The sequence below is a fragment of the Periplaneta americana genome, chromosome 2, assembly GCF_040183065.1.
Source record: "Periplaneta americana isolate PAMFEO1 chromosome 2, P.americana_PAMFEO1_priV1, whole genome shotgun sequence".
Lineage (NCBI taxonomy): Eukaryota > Metazoa > Arthropoda > Insecta > Blattodea > Blattidae > Periplaneta > Periplaneta americana.
The window spans coordinates 199,151,416-199,169,568 of NC_091118.1; the positions used below are offsets into that span (position 1 = coordinate 199,151,416).

Genomic DNA, 18,153 nt, shown 5'->3' on the forward strand with positions numbered 1-18,153 from the left:
CTCTAGAATCTGAATTGTTCCCATGGAGATGACGTCATTTGTACTGCTTGTTACAGGGAAGACGACAACAGAAATCAGTCAGTTTTTTCGCTTTGGTGTTTCTTATGCATCGTTTAGAAACAAAAACACGGAAACTGCAGTTGAGAGGTTCGGTCGGGCGCCGTTCAGTGTGCTGACCGCGGGTTGGGTTGCCACCTCGCTCATCGGCAAGAATCTTCTCCGACATACGAGATACACTTTTGTATAGTTCAGAGTCACATACAAATATTATTCTGTTCTATCAAATAACTAAAAAACTGCATTGTTAATTCTCACAACCATTCTAGTGATTTCATTATTTTCGGTTAGGATTACTCTTTCCTTCTATGTGGTGCATTGTTAGTTGAAAAAAATGAAATACATTACAAGTAATTATTGCAAGTACCAGCTTCAGTACTTATGGAATCAGTTCATACGAAAAAAAAAAAAAAAAAAAAGGACAAAAAAAGATGAAAATTGCGAATGGGATAAAACTGTGGAGAAGATGAGAAAGGATAAGAATGAGACAAAGAAGAATAATAATAATGAAAAGAAGACTAAGGACAAGAACGAGACGGAGACGAGAAAGAATAAGAATCAGACGAAGAATGATAAAGCCGAAGAAGACGGATAATAATGAGACGAAGAAGGATAAGAATGAGACGGAGACGAAGTAGGATAAGAATGAGACGGAGACGAAGTAGGATAAGAATGAGACGAAGACGAAGTAGGATAAGAATGAGACGAAGACGAAGTAGGATAAGAATGAGACGAAGACGAAGTAAGATAAGAATCAGACGAAGACGAAGTAGGATAAGAATGAGACGAAGAAGGATAATAATGACACGAAGACGAAGTAGGATAAAAATGAGACGAAGACGAGGAAGGAAAAGAATAAGACGAAGAAGGATAAGAATGAGACGAAAATTAAGGATAAGAATTCGTTGAAAATGAAAAAAGATAAGAATGAGGCGAAGACGGATAATAATGAGACGTTGAAGAAGGAGGATAATAATGCGAATGAGACTAAGGACAAGAATGAGACGGAGAAGAGAAAGGATAAGAATTAGACAAAGATGGATAATGAGACGTAGACGAAGGATAAGAATGAGACGAAGACGAAGTAGGATAAGAATGAGACGGAGAAGAGAAAAGATAAGAATGAGGCGAAGACGGATAATGAGACGTAGACGAAGCACAAGAATGAGACGAAGACGATATAAGATAAGAATTAGACGAAGACGAGGAAGGAAAAAAATAAGACGAAGAAGGATAAGAATGAGACGAAAATTAAGGATAAGAATTCGACGAAAACGAGAAATGATAGGAATGATGCGAAAACGGATAATAATGAGACGTTGATGGAGGATAATAACGAGAATAAGACTAAGGACGAGAATGAGACGGAGAAAAGAAAGGAAAGAATGAGACGAAGACGAGAAAGTATAAGAATGAGACGAAAACTAATGAGAAGAATGAGACGGAGAAGAGAAAGGATAAGAATGAGACGAAGACGAGAAAGTATAAAAATGAGACGAAAACTAAGGATAAGAATGAGACGGAGAAGAGAAAGGATAAGAATGAGGCGAAGACAGATAATAATGAGACGATGAAGGCGGAAATAACGAGAATAAGACTAAGGACAAGAATGAGACGGAGAAGAGAAAGGATAAGAATGAGACGAAGACGGATAATAATGAGACGTTGATGAAGGAGAATAATAACGAGAATAAGACTAAGGACGAGAATGAGACGGAGAAAAGAAAGGATAAGAATGAGACGAAGACGAAAAAGTATAAGAATGAGACGGAGAAGAGAAAGGATAAGAATGAGACGAAGACGAAAAAGTATAAGAATGAGATGAAAACAAATGAGAAGAATGAGACGGAGAAGAATGAGACGAAGACGAGAAAGTATAAAAATGAAACGAAAACTAAGGATAAGAATGAGACGGAGAAGAGAAAGGATAAGAATGAGGCGAAGACGGATAATAATGAGACGATGAAGGCGGAAATAACGAGAATAAGACTAAGGACAAGAATGAGACAGAGAAGAGAAAGGATAAGAATGAGACGAAGACGAGAAAGTATAAGAACGAGACGAAAACTAAGGATAAGAATGAGACGAATATGAAAAAGGGCAAAAATGAGGTGAAGATGGATAATGAGACGTGGATGACGAAGGATGATAATGAGAATAAGACTAAGGACAAGAACGAGATGGAGAAGAGAAAGGATAAGAAAGAGACGAAGACGAGGAAGTATAAGTATGAGACGAAAACCAAGGATAAGAATGAAACAAGATGAGAAAAGGTAAGAATGACACGAAGATGAAAACTAGAGATAATAATGAGACGAATATGAAAAAGGACAAAAATGAGATGAAGACAAAAAAAGGATAAAATGAGACGAAGGCGAAAAAAGATTATAATGAGATGAAGACCAGAAATGACAAGAATAAGAAGAAAAGGAAGAATTTACATTGTTATGAATGAAGCAACTATGTAAATTACGTTCACAACACTATTATATTTATATGATTGAGCCTTCCGCCTTTTGTGTTCGAGAAGAACGTGGCAATTGAGGTAGTTTTCTTTAAATGCTGGTGTCTTGTTAGAAATGACAGAAATTAACTGGGCCAGCTCAAAAGAGCTCATCCGGAGCATCGCTGTTTCAGATAGTAAGTTTCGAAATTCGGAACAGGACTGTGCTCCAGGTACCATAACGGGGATATAGAGTGGTCAGAGACAGTTTCGTCTCAGAAGATTGCAGTGTAATAATAGTACATTTTTAATGGGCATTATTTGGAAATATTAATTATTTTTGTTATTTATCTGTTCAGGGGCGTATACACTTTTAATGGAAGCATCATCTCTGCAAAATTTCAACTTTTGCATTGGATGCTGTTTATCCTTTTGTAAAAAAAAATCACTAATAAACTTCGAATGTGCGTCAGATTTTAAAATAAGGCTATAGATGACATATTCAGCAATTTTAAAGCTTTCCAAATACGTACGTAGACAATGACATGTAAAAATTTAGGTTTATTATAATCAACAATTGATATTATATTATAGATTGTTTAATTGATTATAATAACTGCTTTCTTCTCGAATACTATTTGGGTTTTTATTATGAAGAATTATCGAATCTAATTGTCAATACCTATCGTTTTATTTCCTCTCCATTTCTCACGCAAAGTTTAAATCATATTTGCGATATAACAACATGTAAATGTGGAATACTATTGATCTAGCTATTTGTTTTTAAATTTTCTAGCACTTGTGAAGGAAATGTCTTGCTACTTGCACAAAAGCAAAAGTGCAACCAAAACATTTCGTTGTTTTTGTACTGTTAAATAGTTTAACATGAAAATATTCCAGAAGATCCTTAAAACATAACGATAAAGCCTCTAGAAACAAGCTTGAGACAATGGCCGGAAGATATCGTAATTGTAGTTCTTAACAGCTTCATAGGCACTATGGTGTACAATTGATTATACTGCCTTGTTTTCTAGCTAATGCTCTAATCCAGAGCTCGAAGAAGGGACTCAAGATTATATTTATCATAGTAAATAATACTATCTTCACTTGATACTTCTATTATCTGAAATAAATTACGTAATTTTCCAGCCAACTGTCTAATGTTTCTTAATTTTTGAAAACTTAGTATCATTCATTAACGTTCTGGAATCTAACTACTATTCCTCTACTTTTTAATTATTTAAAGATTGGGCAACAATTATCGAGCCGGGAGAGGTGGCAACCCTGCTATGAACAACAAGATGAAACTCGCAACTCACAATAGTGAATCATGTGGAGGAATCAGAAAAACGACGAATCTCAGGCATTTAAAATCGAATATGTGGAAATATTTTATTCATTACTTGTCTTTAATTAAATAAAAAATACTTTAAAATTGAGTAGTTCGTGGTGAGAATAATGGTATATAGTGGTATCATTAAAAACACTCGATGCTATCATTATGTAACAACAATCAACATTCAAGAACCTGCGATATCTGACCGTACCGAGAAACTCCATCGATAAGCAACGTTTGATATCAATGGAAATGTCTTATGTGTAGAAAATTTACTCTATTATGGATCAGAACTCTTTCCACGAGATTGTAACTTCTAAGGAAAAGCATGGATAACAATGTTGAGAGTTAGCTCTAAGGCCTTGGTGTCAATTGCTGTGAATATACCAATTTTAGGCTAAGAAATACTAGCAAACAATTTGCACTGAACATCCCCCTTCATAATACCGAAAACTACGTCAATCTTAAAGAGATCCATAGATCCATGATATATGGCGCAAAGAAATCAAATGTGGTCCGTCATAGGCGTTGTGAGTGACAGATCATCCTACCCTCTCATCTTCTAGCATGTAATTGCATTTTAATATACACTGAGGCAAAAAAAAACGCTCACTTTAAAAATTGATAGTTGAATGCCTGTCGGAGAAAGCCAACGCTACTCCTAGGATTTTTAGGCTGGAATAGGATAAGCTGTAACAATTTTATGTAAAATCCCTAAATGTATGCAACACAAGAGACTTTCGAGTGATGATATTGCCTATAATTGGACGCATTAAAGAAAGTATGTTTCAGTCTACGCTAAACAAACCTAAAAATCCGAGGTCAATAGATCGCCTTCAGATTCTCTCCCTGCCGTCTGATGATCTCCGGGAGAACCTGCACTCATCGGAGGACACTACTTTGCTCCGCTCTTCCATCGTTCATTCCGCATGGATACGGGCAAATAGAAGACGGGCTGCTCAACGGTCTGGGGTCAAAGCTGGACCTGTTGCAGGTCGGCATGAATGTAGGGCTACTTCCTCTACATGTCTTCGAGCTGTTGTCATGTTTATGTTGACACTATCACATTCTGAAGTCGATTTCGGGCTTTCAGCGAGGTTATACGACGATTTATAAAAAACTACATCATTATAACTCGGTCATCACGGGCTGTAGTTTTCCGTTTTCGTCCAGACCCATGCTTCTTAGAGTAACTTTTCGTTTCTCTGAACATTTTTACTGCATCTCTAACAGTTGAAAACGGCGTACCTAGGACAATAGCAGCATAGCTCTAATTGCGACCATCGTCAACAAAAGCAACAGCTTTTGCAACTCCTGCTCTCAGCTAAAGAATTTAATGTTGAAATGACAAAGTCAACATTCACAAGCAAAAGCCGCCACGATAGTCTTGTGACTACAGCGCTGGACTTATAATCCTTTGGACCTGGGTTCGATCCCCGGCGTACCCCCCGATTTGTGTTGGGCAAGCTCGTGGTCCTGGTAATACAGGAGTTTTTCCGGGAGCTCCGGTGTCTCTGTGGTATCCCAACAAATCTTCATCTTCATCATCATCATCATCATCATCATTTGTCACTGGGGGTGTAGAGTAGACCAGCCTCCTATGACGCACCCTGGGCAACGACTCTGTCGGTAAATTGGTCTACATAACTGGCTTCACATGGGTGAATAACGAACAGTCAAGTAGGTACTCGTCAATAGTAAAAAAAACACACACATTCACCATAACGTTCCTCATAATAAAACTAGAAGAAAATCAAGACAACAATGAAAAACATGGAAGAGATTATGATCATGAAACTCATTTGTTTTGGTTGGAAAGGCAATAAATGGATTTTGGCCCATAATTTTGAAAAAAAAGTGTAGATAAAGGAATTTCACATGCAGTCACAAGTAAGGAGATAAGAAAATATACTTTCATCACTCATAATTGCATACAAGTCCAATGTATAGTATATTTACATAAAAGGTCTCTAATTTTAAAGTACGGTAAGCGTTTTCTTTTTGCCTCTCAGTGTATTGAAATTTAAATTACAATAGCTTTCCATTATAATTATAATAATAATGATAATGATATTAATTATAATGATGATAATATAATAATAATAATAATAATAATAATAATAATAATAATAATAATAATAATAATAATAATTCCACTACATGTCTGAAATCCACACAGCCACTCGTCAATGTCCTACAGTTAAAATTTCGTGTCAAGCATACGTTACTCAGGAGACTTTCAACTGTTTGCAGCAACATTTCATTGTTAGCATTGTCAACTTCAACGACCCTTCATTTGAATTAGATCACTTATAATTTCGCACCATCCAATTTTATTCTCGAGATGTGCAGTTTGAGGATCATTCATATCCCCTGTTCTCGTCCAGCTTTCCCTACGAAGTTACAATCTTTGACATTCAAATAATTGAAAATCTATGCGCATGCGTAGTGACAAGCTCTGAATCACGTCCGAGTAAATTCTCTACGGTGGCGCTTCTACCAACACTCTTTGTTTGTTAACGACGTTCACAAGATGGGGGTGTTATTTGATATTTTCTTTGATTATACAATGCAATAACGCACCCCGTAGAGTGCTGAGGTTGTGTTTATAAATATTCCCCCCTTTTAATTTTTCTTTTTGTAAGTAACAATCGATTTTGGAAGAAAAAAAAAAGGACGGTCGAATTGCGCGCCCATTATAAAAAAAAACAAGGTACGTATTCAGAAGAGGATAAAACCAAATCACCTTCTGTCCTGTTTTAACCTCTCAGCTGCGGGGATATGTACAGGACACACACACACAGACAGATATGTACTACATGTAGGTCGGCTTCATCTTGTAAGCGCGCTTCCAGATCTCACAGAGGCACACCGTCGAATGGAACCTGCGAACACAATGCAGACGTGTAGTTACTGCCAGAATTTGAATAGAATTAATGTTATAACTAAGTTCACGCAACTTTGATGATACGCAAATCTACAGGAACTGTACTGCAATTTCGTACAAAGACTTCCCCCGAAACAATTGAATAGGCATATTATGTTACAGTATATATATTATTTTAATGTACCGAAGTACATACATATGATATTTCCATGCAGATATTCTGCGTCATCATACGATGAAAGAGTAATGGAACGGAGAAAAATTCTCTCCGGCACCGGGATTTGAACCCGGGTTTTCAGCTCTATGTGCTGATGCTTTATCCACTAAGCCACACCAGATAGCTCGGGTTCAAATCCCGGTGCCGGTGAGAATTTTTCTCCGTTCCATTACTCTTTCATCGTATGATGACGCAGAATATCTGCATGGAAATATCATATGTACTTCGGTACATTAAAATAATATATATGATATGCGTAAATCACTTCGTGATTTAAGACTGCGCTTATTCCGTGGATCCCGGCCAACTAGTCACTCATAAAGAGTGCACCTCAGCACATGTGTGGACTTCAGTCCTACGTTCATAGACATCTACGACGTAGTGCAGAGGGCGGCCATTAGAGGGAACCCAAGAGTTGGAACAATCTGAGACGATTCTGTCCGACACCGGGATGGGTATCCGGTGTGGCTTAGTGGATAAAGCATCAGCACGTAGAGCTGAAAACCCGGGTTCAAATCCCGGTGCCGGAGAGAATTTTTCTCCGTTCCATTACTCTTTCATCATATTATGTTATATTTTTTAATTACATGAGATATTGTGATAAAGGAAAACATTTTTTCACCAATCTTGCAGAAATATAGATTTCGAAGCATCTCTTATACAAGGAGAAGAAGAAGAAGAAGAAGAAGAAGAAGAAAAAGAAGAAGAAGAAGATTAATGTCACGTACAAAACTAATGGGTTAGTTACACGGAAGTCCAAATAATGAAATTTGAGCGTTAATTTGTGAATAAAAGGTTCACTTTATGCAAAAAAAAAAAAAAAAAAGACGGAGGCATAAATTGTTTATCTTTTTAATATCTATCACGGCATTCATAATAAATCTTAAGGGCCATATTCACAGACATTCTTAGCGCGGGCTTCCGGTGGATGATCAGCGAACTAACGTTTTTCGTATTCATAAACCAGTGTTAGCGATATGAAATGATATGATATGATATGATATGATATGATATGATATGATATGATATGATATGATATGATATGATATGATATGATATATGATATGATATGATATGATATGATATGATATGATATATGATATGATATGATATATGATATGATATGGATCGTGTGCAAGTAATCAGCCGATAGCTGGGGCTATTTTAGCACGCTCATAGCGCGAGCTAGCGAAATGTCTATGCATAGCACACTAAAAATTTAAAGAGAGATGAAAATATCGGCAACGAAACTTTCCATACAATTTATTTGTTATTGTTTGATCTATGCGTTGTAGAAAAATATTTCATTAGAAGTATTGGTTCTATTCCATACAAAGAACCTTCTGTTAAAATTTGTGCACTCAAAACCCTAACTCGCTGTATCTTACACAATATTCTATTACAATAGAACCTCTACTATCCGTGGCAACGAAGTGGGTGAAGTGAACGGTTAATCGAAATAATTGGATAATCTTTACCACAAAATGTATTCATAAATTAGGTGCATAATACATTTTCGAAATTTCCTCCGTGATTTTTTTTTTAACACGCTAGGTAGTAAGTCAGAAGTTCACTAATTTAAGTCTCGTTTTCAACGACGAATTTTTAATGGTCAAGGGAATTCCTTATGACGGCTGTCTGTGGAAAGATACGAATAGAAGAGGTCTCATGTTGTAGATTTACATACTTTTTACTTGTCTTTTTATTAAATCTCGCACATTTGTAATTTCAATCTCTTATTCTGATACGAAATGAACCACAATTTCTCTTTTACCAAACCACTCAATTACTTGGACTTTTCCGTAGCACAACATGTTTTCTTTTGACACCTGTGAAAGATATTTTGCATAGAAGTTAGACATTATGTCCACTCGAAGCGTAGACCGTACTGTGTAAGGGTAAAGGTTGCAAAAAAAAACATTCAGTAGAAAAAATTCATAGTAATATAATGTACAGTGCTTCATATTTTTTTCTGCAGAAAAAAAATGTTTAAATCTTATGTTTTATTTAACGACGCTCGCAACTGCAGAGGTTATATCAGCGTCGCCGGATGTTACATGCCAGTAAATCTACTGGCATAAGCCTGTCGCATTTAAGTACACTTAAATGCCATCGACCTGGCTCGGGATCGAACCCGCAACCTTGGGCATAGAAGGCCAGCGCTGTACCAACTTGCCAACCAAGTCGACCTGCAGAAAAAAAGAGCGAGGTAAAGACAATCGGTTAATAGGGTGACGGATAATCGGGGTTCTACTGTATACGCAGTAAAGTCTGAAATATCCAAAAAGTATGTAAGACTAATTTTGTATATTCGTCATCGCAGACGTTGAGAATATGTATAAAAATGTTCTTCACACGACTTTCAACTGGGCGTTTGCATAGGAATCTAGGCCCTAGTTATTACCGAAGTTCAGATGCCTCAGAATGCGCATCTTGTCGGAGGTTTCGTGGACCTAACTATCAGTAGCGGCCGGTGATCGAAATCCTCGGTGAGGCCAAATGAAACTAGTTTAAGTGCTTCCGATAGGAAATGTTTGTTTATGATATTAATTATTATTGTTATTATATTATTAATATCATTATTACTGTATCATTATTAATATTATTATTATTACTACTATTATTAGTCTATTCTTATTACTATCAAGAAAAATAATAATTTCACTCACCAAATAAGCTGTTATGCTGTGAGTTTCAGTGATTGTTTCAGTGTGATGAAGCAACCCATATTATGTGTTGAAATTCCCCTTTCTTTCTTTTCTTTTTATTTTTTTCCTTTGACAGCAACAAACAAGGCCAAGAGAAGTTTATTTCGCCTCACATTACCACTTAACCATTTATGTTGCCCATACCAGGATGCAATAGAAACTCGCGTTTTAAGATTATGTGTCAGAAAAATTATCAGCGATGTCGTAGGTATCTCGGTAGTCTCTCTCTTTATTTAAAACTTCCTTTTTTTCAGTATTATTTCTTCTCGAAAAAGGACACTCTAACAATGAATTAACTGAACCAGCATTATTTCTCTCATTTGTTTCTGTTTATATTTTCCCAAAATACATAACAACATTGGCCCAGATTCACTACTGTATACCTTATTTTATTTTAAGGAGTGCAGTTCGGTGGCTCCTTTGAACACCCACTTACAGATTTATGACTCCCTACACAAACAACTCTGACAATTCCATCCTGTCCCCTCGTCCCAACATTGCACAGTTGCCATAATCCTGGTGACCTTCGAAATTATGCAGTGAAACTGACGGGATTTTTGAAACTGACGGGAAATCTTGTCTTCTCTTGTTAGTAACCAATCACAACCCTCGTTCAGAAGAATTGACAAGTGCCCGTCAAATCCACGTGGAGGCAGAGTTGCCGCATCTTCTCCGAATTTCAAAAATCCCGTCAGTTTCACTGCATAATTTCGAAGGTCACCAGGATTATGGCAACTGTGCAATGTTGGGACGAGGGGACAGGATGGAATTGTCAGAGTTGTTTGTGTAGGAAGTCATAAATCTGTAAGTGGGTGTTCAAAGGAGCCACCGAACTGCACTCCTTGAAATAAAATAAGGTATACGAAGTACAATAGTAGAACACCCTCGCTTATGTCATAAACTGAGACATAAGGGGAGAGAATCGAGTGGGTCTCTGCCTGCCAAAGAGCTGGAATTTTGTTATTTATGGCCTAGTTAGGAAGACAAGTCACCACTGCTATTCCCACCCCACTCTACCCTTGAGGCCGGCCCATGGATGGGAGGAGTGAAACCTGAACAGGCCAGACGAATTGTGCCTCAGCTACAACGTTTTAAGCGTAAACTCAAAGCCCGGGAAAGGACATGAAATGCAATAAGCCAGACCCGGCACGAACGATTCTGGCCTCAGGAACAAATTTTACTGCAAAACAGGTCTATATACATCACAAGCCAGACCCGGCACGAGCGATCCCGGCCTCAGGAACAAATTTTACTGCAAAACAGTTCTATATACATCAAAGATTTCAAATGCTTCTACAGCGATATATGCTTCATTCAAATAGCTAATATATTATATAAAAACACAAAATTTGATTTCAGTTAAGCCAAGTGACTGAGGCCCGGCCTCACTTGCCTCAGTCAATCAGCCGCCACTGGTAGCTATACCGTCCATGGACTACACGTTACCTGTAGAATATGGCGAGCGGCATGGACACGTGGGTGATGATGGTCCAGGCCCAGAGACCGTAGAAGTGGAGTTGGATGGGGTGCGACTCCGCCCTCGACTTCTCCAGCGTGTTGATGGCCCACATGGCCAGGTTCGTGACCAGGAGGAACGTCACCAGCTCCCTCCCCGGCTTCCGACGGATCTGCTCCGGCGTGACACACGAGCGCCGCGAGGCGTCCAGCACGAACATGGTCTGGCACGTGGTCTGCAGCAGCGACGCCAGCGCCGTGATCAGCACCAGCACCGTGTTCTTCTCGATGGTGAAGTGGCCGCCGATGATGGTGAAGGTGCTGTAGATGAAGAGGCCCGTCTGCGCGCCGATCAGCAGGATGTTGTCCAGCTCCAGGTTCCTCCCGCCGTCGTACTTCAGCTGTCGAATCTGCAAAATGAAACTTAATTATAGTCCCGTCGCTCTAATTTCCGGCAGCCAATCGCGTTGCAGGTCGGCTACATTTAAACGTGTGCGTCTTGTGATTCGCTGATGAAGACGTTATTTATTTGTTAAGGCTCTGTAAATGCTTAATATAATTGCCCGCCATTTTGGCTCTTTCGTTGGTGTTCGCAGAAAGCACACGAAGACGTTATTTGCCGCTCAAATATTTGCTGAATTATAGTGCGTTTGATTTATTATCATAGGAGCTACGACATGATCATGTTTAACGGTGTGGCAAATAGATTCCTCGTATGGTAGCTCTGCAACGAAAGAACAAAAATGGCGAACGATACTACCTACCTAGACTTTATAGAGCCTTGACTGCCTAAGACGTAAGCAAAGAGGAGTCACGCCGGGAATAACAGCGTCGCGACTATAACGCCTGATTCCCACAACAATCGACATCTCAAGTTTATAATTCACCTTTACCCCTGACTGAGGTTCAGGCTGATATGTACATGTTATCAGGCAGTACATCTCACTTGACGATATGTGTCAGAGGAAGAATAATTGTTTGTATACATCTGAAGTCTGACTAGTGGAATATGTAGCTAATCGACGATGTATGCAATGGAGGGGGAAAAGGAACTGGGAACCCTACCTCATTATCTCCTGGCCTAGTTGCCTCGTAAGTGATGTCTTATTAGTGCTACTTATGAGGTTCAAACCTGTCTTCGGACAGTTAAACCACTATTCACGTTAAAATAAGTGGAGTGCCAAGTCTGAAGCATAAATAAACAAATACGGTATATAAATAAATGAATGCAGAAATAAATACGGCATGCAAAAAATCAATGCATAAAAATACGACGTATAAATAAATGATTGTAGAAATAAATGAGACAAATAAATAAATAAATAAATAAATAAATGCAAAAATAATACGGCATACAAAATGTCAATTCATAAAAATACCACGTATAAATAAATGAATTCAGAAATAAATGCGACATATAAATAAATAAATAAATAAATACATGTAGAAATAATACGGCATACAAAAGATCAATTCATAAAAATGCAACGTATAAATAAATGAATTCATAAATAAATGCGACATATAAATAAATAAATAAATAAATAAATAAATAAATAAATGCAGAAATAAATAAATAAATACGGCATACAAAAAATCAATGCATAAAAATACGACATATTAATAAATGAATTCAGAAATAAATACGACATATAAATAAATTAATGCAGAAATAAATACGTCACATAAATAAATGAGTGCAGAAAAATAAGGCATATAAATAAATAAATGCAGAAATAAATACGGCATACAAAAAATCAAGTCATAAAAATACGACATATTAATAAATGAATTCAGAAATAAATACGACATATAAATAAATTAATGCAGAAATAAATACGTCACATAAATAAATGAGTGCAGAAAAATAAGGCATATAAATAAATAAATGCAGAAATAAATACGACATATAAATAAATGACTTCATAAAAATACGACATATAAATAAATGACTTCATAAAAATACGACATATAAATAAATGACTTCATAAAAATACGACATATAAATAAATGACTTCATAAAAATACGACATATAAATAAATGACTTCATAAAAATACGACATATAAATAAATGACTTCATAAAAATACGACATATAAATAAATGACTTCATAAAAATACGACATATAAATAAATGAATGCATAAATAAATACGGCATACAAATAAATGAATGCATAAATAAATACGGTATACAAATAAATGAATTCAGAAATAAATACGGCATACAAATAAATGAATGCACAAGTAAATAAATATATAAATAAGACCTATGAATAAACGAATGCAGGAATAAATGCGGCATACAAATAAATGAATGCATGAATAAATACGGCATACAAATAAATGAATGCATAAATAAATACGGCATACAAATAAATGAATGCATAAATAAATACGGCATACAAATAAATGAATGCATAAATAAATACGGTATACAAATAAATGAATTCAGAAATAAATACGGCATACAAATAAATGAATGCACAAGTAAATATATATATATATATATATATATATATATATATATATATAAATAAGACCTATGAATAAACGAATGCAGAAATAAATGCGGCATATGAATAAATGAATACACTAGTACTCGTAAATAAATACATAAATAAGACATACAAATGAATAAATGCATAAATAAATACGACATATAAATAAATGAATGCATACATAAGTACGGCATATAAATAAATGAATACACTAGTACTCGTAAATAAATGCATAAATAAATATGACATACAAATAAATGAATGCATACATAAGTACGGCATATAAATAAATGAGTGCATAAATACATAAATAAGACAGGCTACAAATAAATGACTGCAGAATTAAATAAACTCGTCTGAAAACCCCACGCCCATGTAATGCTGTTGCGATGGAAACCCTTGAAGCTGGTTGACAGCGAAATGTGTGAACAAAGGCTTGCTGAGGGTGCGAAGAGAGGCGCTCTAGCGTCACGCGAGCATAACGTGGGCGATGATCGAGTTGTAACGCTATTACGGCTGTTAGCAGAGTGCAGCTATTACGCGATCGCCTGACATGCAAGTGTCTCGATCAGTCAGGACATGAATTCGCACTGCACAACCTCTCTCACGCGTTAGCCTATTCATTTTAACCCGTTAAGTGACAGTGCATCAAACTCAAATTTCTCATTTTTCAGAAATACCTATTTGATGGCGAATTTATGTCACTGGTTCGCCTGGACAAAAAAGAAATGGCCTACTTCACTTCACAAAACTGTGATATATGAATCCCGCAATCGGAAAATTTGCTAAACGAAGCGGCGTATTTCGAATGCATTCAGTGAATTTTTGTTAACCAATCATCCACATTAAACAAGATTAACCGTACGTAATGTCATTCCTTTCAGGAAGTTATTCTTTGAGATATTTCGGACAAAAAAGTTTAATACAATTTTGTTCCTTATTGCTTCATTTTCGAGATAAAAATTGTTTTATATGGAATATTTCGTAGTGTGTTTTGGGAAAGTCATTGATTTAATTCCCAATATGCGCAGTGAATTCAAGAAAGCAGTGTATTATGTTAGGAGAAAATCCACAAACGATTAGGGAAAACACGGGAATTTTACTGGAAGCAAGTAAAGAGATAGGTTTGGAAGTAAATCCCGAAAAGACAAAGTATATGATTATGTCTCATGACGAGAATAGTGTACCAAATGGGAATATAAAAATTGGAAATTTATCTTTTGAAGAGATGGAGAAGTTCAAATATCTGGGAGCAACAGTAACAAATATAAATGATACTCGGGAGGAAATTGAACACAGAATAAATATGGGAAATGCCTGTTGTTATTCGGTTGAGAAGCTTTTATCATCCAGTCTGCTGTCGAAAAATCTGAAAGTTAGAATTTATAAAACAGTTATATTACCGGTTGTTCTGTATGGTTGTGAAACTTGGACTCTCACTTTGAGAGCGGAACAGAGATTAAGGGTGTTTGAGAATAAGGTGCTTAGGAAAATATTTGGGGCTAAGAGGGATGAAGTTACAGGAGATTGGAGAAAGTTACACAACGCAGAACTGCACGCATTGTATTATTCACCTGACATAATTAGGAACATTAAATCCAGACGTTTGAGATGGGCAGGGCATGTAGCACGTATGGGCGAATCCAGAAATGCATATAGAGTGTTAGTTGGGAGGCCGGAGGGAAAAAGACCTTTAGGGGGGCCGAGACGTAGGTGAGAAGATAATATTAAAATGGATTTGAGGGACGTGGGATATGATGATAGAGAATTGATTAATCTTGCACAGGATAGAGACCGATGGCGGGCTTATGTGAGGGCGGCAATGAACCTCCGGGTTTCTTAAAAGCCAGTAAGTAAGTAAGTAAGTAAGTAAGTGTATTATGATAATAATTGATTGGAAGAATTTTAGTTTTGTCCTTTAAGTGTGCAGAAGTTTGATCCAAATAATTGTAACGTTTTGCTCTGAAAATAAATTTTTCAATATTACATTTGTTCGGGTCAAATTTCTGCACATTTAAAGGACAAGACTAAAATTCTTTTAATAATTTATTATCATAATACACTGTTCTCTTAAATCGACTAAGCATATGGAAAATTCAATCAATGGTTTTTCCAAAAACACGCTATAAAATATTTCATACAAAACAATTTTTATTTCCAAAAGGAAGCAAAAGTGAGTAAAATTGTATTAAACTTTTTCTGTTTGAAATAATTCAAAGAATAACCCTCTGAAATTAATTACATTACTTACAGTTTACCTCGTATAGATGAAAGACGTTTGTCCCGCATAAATGATAAATAGAACCTGACCTAACCCTATATCAGCAGTTATCATTGCTTCTACTTTGCTGAGTGACGAAGAAGAAATTGTATTTGAATTAGGAAGCCGGGTCTGTAAATTATTATTTAATTCGATCAAGACGAACTTTATTTAAAGGTGATAAAAACAATTTTTATCTGTTATTTAATGATTCCGTATCAACTACTAGATTATTTAGCAACATAGAATTGGTGACAGATAGATGGCATTTGGCGAGATGTAGCCGAGGATTCGTGATATAATTACCTGACATTCGTCTTACCCAAAACAAACCCAACCAGGTAATCACCCTAAGGGAGAAGCGAACCAACTCCAGAGTGTATCAGTAGACAAATGCTGTACCGCTTGAGTTATGCTGCAGGCATAAAAACAGCTAATATGTCCTACTTCGAAATAAAACGAAAGTTTGGGGATCCATGCTATAGATTAACGATCTTCCTAATAAATCATGTACAGTACTGGCAAAAAAACCGGACCGACCCTTGTAGCTGATTTCAGAGCCTTGTTCACTCCAGAGCACGATAGACTGGTAACTAAGACTTTCGTGGTTCGAATATTGCCTGGGAAGAAAACTTTTTTTTTTTTCTTATTCAAATTTATTCCCAATACCTCTCGATTGCAGCAATATTTTACTACTTAACTTATTATTCCCAGAACATTAATTTTACCAGCAATCGAAAAGTATTGGGAATAAATTTGAATAAGGAACAAAAAAAAGTTTCCTTCCCAGGCAGGATTCCAACCACGAAAGTCTTAGTTACCAGTCTATCGTGCTCTGGAGTGAACAAGGCTCTGAAATCAGCTACAAGGGTCGGTCCGGTTTTTTTTGCCACTACTGTATAACTTTTATACGAGACTTATGCAGAATTGGGACAGAAAATGTTAATAATAAACCATGCATAAGCGATGGATGTATAAGTAGCCTGTAACTATAGATGGGAATTGCTTCGCAGTAGTTATACACACGAAACCCCCAGTTTAAGCGCTGTATATAGAGAAAAAATGGCCGCCTTTTAACAGCTGTTCTTATCGATTGTCATTTTATGATGATGGTTGCCTTGTAACCAAAGAAGAACAAACCAAAGAGCACAGAATAATTGAGGACGGTTTTTGAAAAACTTGCTAACTGCAAAATTTGCAAAATTGAGATTTTGATGGATTCGTTAACATAAGGCAGGCCTCTACATGATGTTCAAACCGTCTTAGTAAAATTGGATTATTTCTCTTCATTGTAGTGTGTCAAAGTGTGGTCGTTTTTTCAAAACTTGCTTTCTGCTATAAGTGAGAGATACAGTATAACCCCGATTATCCGTCACCCTATTACCCGATCAGCGGATTATCCGACTGTCTTTCTCTTACTCTATTCTTTTTTTCTTTGCTGCGGAAAAAAATATGTAGTGCTATAGACTACCTTATATTAGTAGCCTACCTATTCTTTTCTAGAGTCTATTATTATAAGTCTTTCTCCTTACATATTACAAGTGCACTGCCAGCAATAGGAGCAGTTACCGGTAGGCCTACTTGAAGGTGTTTTCCCAAATTGTAAAATAATCACTACCTGCTTTGAAAGAAATGGTCCCAAAAACTTCCGAAAATTCTGGAGCAAAAGCGTGCAGCATTCAGTCCTTGTCCTACTGTTCGAGTGCTCGTACTTCATAATTTCTATGCAAAATATCTTCCACGGGTGTTAAAAGTGTTTTGCTAAGTATCAAAATAAAAATACAAATAAATAATTGATCAGTTTGGGAAAAGAGAAATCGCGGCTCCTCTCGCATCAGAATACGAGATTGGCATTACAAATGTGCGCGATTTAATTAAAAACAAGAATGAAGTGTATAAAATCTTTAAATCTACAACAAGAAACCTCTACTATTTCTATCTTTCCACAAAAAATGAACGCAAGAAATTTACTTGGCTCTTATAAACCATTGCTGACAAATGGACTTAAATATCGGTAAACTTCTGATTCATTATCTGGCATGTTAAACACAAGACCACGGTGGAAATTATGAAACTGTGTTATCCACTTAATTTACGAAAATATTTTATGATACGGATTATCCGACTTTTTCGATTAACCGTCCAGTGCACCCCCTTGATTACCGCGGATAATAGAGTGTCTTTCCTGTAAAATTTAGTTTTTTTCAGTTAGCAAGTTTTGCAAAAACGGTCCTCAATTAGAATAATATTGCTTCAGCTATACTCTTTGATCAAAATATAGCGTAGTAATC

The 18,153-nt window shown here is 36.4% G+C and overlaps 1 protein-coding gene across 4 annotated transcripts in view; it reads right to left on the reverse strand.

Annotated features, from left to right (window-relative positions):
- Window positions 1–456: 456 nt before the first annotated feature.
- Window positions 457–18,153, reverse strand: part of LOC138695026 (proton channel OtopLc-like) — a 139,621-nt gene continuing 121,924 nt past the window's right edge. For all 4 annotated transcript variants that reach the window (XM_069819346.1, XM_069819345.1, XM_069819348.1 and 1 more), the window contains 2 exons: window positions 11,095–11,513; window positions 457–6,721 (listed from right to left, as the gene is read on the reverse strand). In XM_069819346.1, coding sequence (XP_069675447.1) covers window positions 6,652–6,721; window positions 11,095–11,513 — 489 coding nt within the window. In that variant the 3' untranslated portion in view covers window positions 457–6,651. The remainder of the gene's footprint in view (window positions 6,722–11,094; window positions 11,514–18,153) is intronic.